The sequence below is a fragment of the Diospyros lotus genome, chromosome 14 (assembly GCF_014633365.1).
Source record: "Diospyros lotus cultivar Yz01 chromosome 14, ASM1463336v1, whole genome shotgun sequence".
In the NCBI taxonomy this organism is placed as follows: Eukaryota; Viridiplantae; Streptophyta; class Magnoliopsida; order Ericales; family Ebenaceae; genus Diospyros; species Diospyros lotus.
Genome location: NC_068351.1, coordinates 25,201,461 through 25,206,473, shown reverse-complemented (window position 1 = coordinate 25,206,473; position 5,013 = coordinate 25,201,461). Strand labels below are relative to the sequence as shown.

At 35.3% G+C, this 5,013-nt stretch overlaps 1 protein-coding gene and 1 long non-coding RNA gene across 2 annotated transcripts; both read right to left on the bottom strand.

Annotated features, from left to right (window-relative positions):
• Positions 1-960: 960 nt before the first annotated feature.
• LOC127789546 (uncharacterized) lies at positions 961-1,754 on the bottom strand. The gene is made up of 3 exons (XR_008020614.1): positions 1,661-1,754; positions 1,279-1,577; positions 961-1,131 (listed from the first exon to the last, which is right to left on the bottom strand). It is a non-coding gene; the product is annotated as an uncharacterized LOC127789546 (long non-coding RNA).
• Positions 1,755-2,211: 457 nt separating this feature from the next.
• LOC127790961 (protein FAR1-RELATED SEQUENCE 5-like) lies at positions 2,212-3,593 on the bottom strand. Its single transcript, XM_052320698.1, has 2 exons — positions 2,358-3,593; positions 2,212-2,238 (listed from the first exon to the last, which is right to left on the bottom strand). The coding sequence occupies exons 1-2, from the start codon at positions 3,591-3,593 to the stop codon at positions 2,212-2,214; spliced, it is 1,263 nt and encodes a 420-aa protein (XP_052176658.1).
• Positions 3,594-5,013: the final 1,420 nt, after the last annotated feature.

Below are 5,013 nucleotides of genomic sequence, written 5' to 3'. Positions count from 1 at the left end.
ACTAAGTGACATGTTCTCTTTATGACTTGGTCGACCAACATGTTTTATTTGTCGACCAATCCGAATGGGCAGGAAGCCCTTCAAAATTAAGATGGTTACGAGCAATCCAAATCTGATAAATGGTGCTGCCCAACACAATGCATTTAAGCCTGCTATGCCATATGTATTGTATTTTTTTTTTTTTTTTGATCAATAGGTAAATATATAGATCAAAATGTACAATGTACACCGGGCATACCCGGGAAACAAAGCAATTGCCTCAAACTGAACTAAAACCTGAGGATACAAGGTAAACATGGCCTTGTATTGTATGTTTTTATTCACTGCGTCTTGCGGGCCATTGGCTTTTGCGTTGGGTCTTGTCATTGTATCAATACACCTAGGTATGCCCAGTGATATCTTGTACACTTTTTGATCCATACACATTTACCTTTGATAAAAAAAAAAAAAATTACACCATATGTCAAATTAGTAATAATAAAGCAAAAAAGAAAGTTAACTCAATGTACACACAATATTATATGAGATTTCAATTAACACGCTCAATGTTAACTTCCTTTTTTGGGCTATTGGCTTTGAAGGATCAACATCAGTTCCACTACAAATATTCTTACCCAAGTATTGGGAAGACAGATAACCAACTGTATCAGATTCTTGTTTTCTCCTTTTGGACTTTGCAATTCCCCTGTTCTGTTCCAGTAGAGGAAATAGAACACCAAAGTCACATTACAGATTAAAAAACACAGTGAATGCAGCATATTTTGTTTCTAAACAAAAGGTAGAAATGATCATCAATCTTATGCTTACTATATACATGGATAGTCCCCCGAAAAAAGAAACTACACTGGAGTAAAAGGAGTCCTCCCACCCCCATTTTTGGGTGAGTGGGGGCATACATTAATTAAGCAAATAACTGGTTACACATATCTTAGTATCTTTTACAACCTCAAAAGAAAAAACTGAAAAACCTAAACTGTCCAAGAAAATTCACCATCAAGCTTCAAGGGCTTTTGCTTGTTCAGCATCAGGGTTTGGTTTATTTGACGCATTCGCCAATTGAGTACTCATTTTCGTTGCTTGTCTCAAAAATCTTCTGCTAGGAGCCACTCAAATTGGTCTTCCCATACATAACTGTTATAAAACAGGTGCTCAAGAATAAAGTTTTGCACAACAGGAACCGACAAATAAATAAATAAAAGAAGATAAGCAGCACAATATAGGGAAATGACATCTTATAGAACAAATTAGGCAAGCACGAGTAACTTCTCCAAAACATACCTTTCCTTCAAAAGCAGTGAGAGTAGCTTCAGCCTCCTTGGAAATGGAGAATACAAATCCATACCCAACAGACCTTGGATTTTCATGAAATATAATTTCCGCAAAAACAACATTGGCATTATCAGAATTGAAAAACTCCTTAAGATCCTCATCCGTGATTTCGTATGAAAAATTTGCAACAAACAAGTTGCGGATAGGCACGGACTTACGCTGCATGGCAGAAGAAGGTTTCTTTTTCCGTGGCCTCGCCCAATTAAGCTTAGGATGCGTTGTTTAGTTCACACTAGCAACTTCAAAATCTGAACAAAACCAAAGCTAAAGAAAGATTTTCCAAGGAATTTTTGAGTTTTCAAACAAACTAACCTTACACTTAGTAACTTACACTTAGTGAACCACTGCTTTTTACAATGTCGATTACTTCATAATGTTTGATGTTGACGAACTCACAACTTGTTGGCTTGTAGTTATTGTCGGAGATGCAAGCATTTGTAATGAAGAAGCCTATATATGTATATATATCAGGGTTATGTTAACAAGTCTATTAGAAAAGTGTTCTCAATATAAAGACCTACAAGTTAAAATAGGTTATTAATACATCTAGAATTGATGTACCTCCTGTGACATTAAGAAATCATTTGAGAGGAATTCCCTTTGTTGAGACGTTGTAACATTCCACGGTTGAAACATGCCTTGAAGTGGTAAGCTTGCATGTGGATGTGTGTCTCTTAGATGCATCCATTGCCAACTATTATTGTTACAATATCCTTGTTGTGCCATTCCAAACACTCCCTACATAAATATAAGAGAAAAATATTGATCATTCACAAAAAATAGCGTAATTAAAAGGAGAATTAACAACAAACATTTCCTTTATAAAAATAAGATCGTTGTTTACTGCCTCTACAACATGATTAGAGTTTAAGGCTCCTCCAGTCATGACATGGCCTGCATCCCTATTACCTGTCATGCCATCTTCAAAAGACATCGTGTTATTTTTCTTTATCACAAACATAAATGAGTGTAAATGAATATATTAATGCAAGTATACAAGTAGGTTTGGTTAGCAACTGACCCATTACTTTTGGTGAATTATTCTTTCGTGATTTGCTTTCCAATGGACCTTTAATTCTTTTGCTAGATTGGCCTTTCAAGCGTCTTTTTGTTGGCTCTCTTAATTGTGCCTCCTGCTGCATGTTTGATACCGATTTATGATGTGTGTCGATTCGAATACTCTTGTTCACATCTTCATCGGAGGCTATAAAGGTGTCAATCTTTGCTTCTACTTCTACCAATAGTGATTTGCTTAATGAAAAAACATCAATACACCTTGAACCCTTGGACACAATTCTTTGTGAAATATGTGATAACTCACTATAATGAGCTGTTAGCATTGGATCGTTGTCATTTGGAATTATCTCTCCCATGGGATCACAAATAACTTCATATGTAGCTGCCCGTGTCCATCTTTTCAAATAGTATTCAGGAGGTAAACTTTTGAACTCTAAGTGGCGGAACAACTTCAATGCATGCGAACAAAGGATTCCATCGAACTCAAATTTTTTACATGTGCATGACACTGTTTGTTCCAAGTGGTTGTATGTAAGTGTGCAAATCCTTTTTCGACCTTCAATCTCTTTAGCTCTATAGGTACGAATAGTTCCATCACCATTCTCCAATTCCAATGACAAATCAATGGTTTGCTTAATACATTCTTGAAACCAGTAAAATATTTTTTTTGTATATTTTTTTGCTGCTTCACGCTCTACAGACCAATTACAAATAAAATTAGGTGTTGTTTGTTGTGTTAAATGTTCAGCCTCCCTTTCTTTTTCACGGCGATTATCCATGGCCCTAGAGTATAGACTTACAAACTCTCGAAGAACAATTCTACCATGATTAAAATAATCCTTCAAAAACTTATTGATACTTTCACTTCTCTGTGAAGTAGTCATGCCAGCACAAAAGTGAGCATGACTATACACTTGAGCCCATTTCTTTCTCAACTTATATGTTCTTTGCAACCACTCATTACCTCTTAGCCCATTATCTTCAAACAATTTGTCCCAACTTTGTTCAAATTCTTCAACTATTTCTGGATTGTAAATACAAGCTTTGAATTGTGGTGCAAATGTTTTATATCCATTATTACTCAAATTCTTTGCAGCATTTTGACATAAATGCCACAAGCACAATCCATGGTGGGCTTCAGGTAATACCGTATCAACAACACTTGATATAGCTGCAGACTGATCTGTAAATATGCTTTTCGGTTTTTTTCCTCCCATAGCCTCAAAGAAAGTAGTAAACAACCACATTACCGCATCAATTGTTTCACCATCTAGTAGACCGCACCCAAAAAGTGATGTTTGCCCATGATGGTTGATGCCAACAATTGGTGCACATAACATATCATAATTGTTTGTTCGAAATGTTGTATCGAAACATATCGCATCACCAAATATCCCATAATCTCGTCTCGATTTTGCATCACAAAAAAATACACCGCATATCTCACCATCTTCATGGGTTCGAAAAGAGTAAAAAAAATGTTTGTTTTCCCCTTTCTTTTGTTTGAAGTATTCAAGGAGACATTCGGCATCACCCATCTTGAAAAATTTAGCCCGTGTTCTTTGCAATAAATTGTTACAATCAGCTTTTGTGAAATTCAGGTTTTGGGCTCCACCAGCTTCTTCACACATGTAGGAGAAAATTTGTCCTTGTTTTATTCTAGAGAAACGCATTTTCTTCATAAGTTCAGCTTGTGAAAAATTGATTTTCCTTTGAGACCTCAAATAATGGGAATGCTGAAGTGGGACAAGATCATGAGTATGCTCCGATTTGAACTCAATTAGTCTATACTTATCGTCGGGAACCAATTTAATCACAAATTTTGCCTTACAGTCAAATCGCCGAATATCTCTTTTTTTTTTCAGGTGTCTTGATTTTTTTGGAAGTGCCCTCACATGAACAAACTAGTGCTTGCCGTTGGATTTTATTTTTGTCAGATCTATTCTTGTTTGTTCTTAATATCCTAACACTGAAGCCAACTCGCCTTGCATATGTATTATAGAAATCATATGCTTCTTTTGTTGTGTCAAATGTCATTCCAATTTTTGGATCTACCTCGCAATTTATATCCTCTTCAAACTAATCATTTGAAACCCCATATCCTTCATCAACTATAGGAGATTTCTCATCATCACTAAAATTCAAGTCTTGAATACTCATTCCCTCACAAGAACTAGTGATATTTGCATCCATCACTAAAATCCAAGTCTTTAACTATGACAAACTTGGCTGTATGTTTTAAACAAATGAAAGAAAATAAAATAGTGAGATAAACTACATTTGTGACTTTTTAGCACTTGATACTTAAAAGAATAGCACTTCCATAATCACAAACAATCATACAATGTTGTCAGTGCTAGTGAAAGAAGATTGATAACAGTCAACAAATGTTTGCAAAGAGAATAAGTTATGAATTTGATATTCAGATGAAACATACTAAGGCGATGTTCGGAAGCAGAAAGAGAGAGAGGGTAGATAACATAAGCCCATACAATGGTAATCGAATGATAAATAGAAATTAAGAGGATATAGTTTAGGTTTTGGGCAAGTTCCACATTCTTTCTTATTTCTTATAATCTTTAAAAGTTTAATTAAGTACTCTGCAACATACATTCAAGTCAGCATCTTGTTACCCATTACTTCATTATACATCTGAAAATTTTAAGG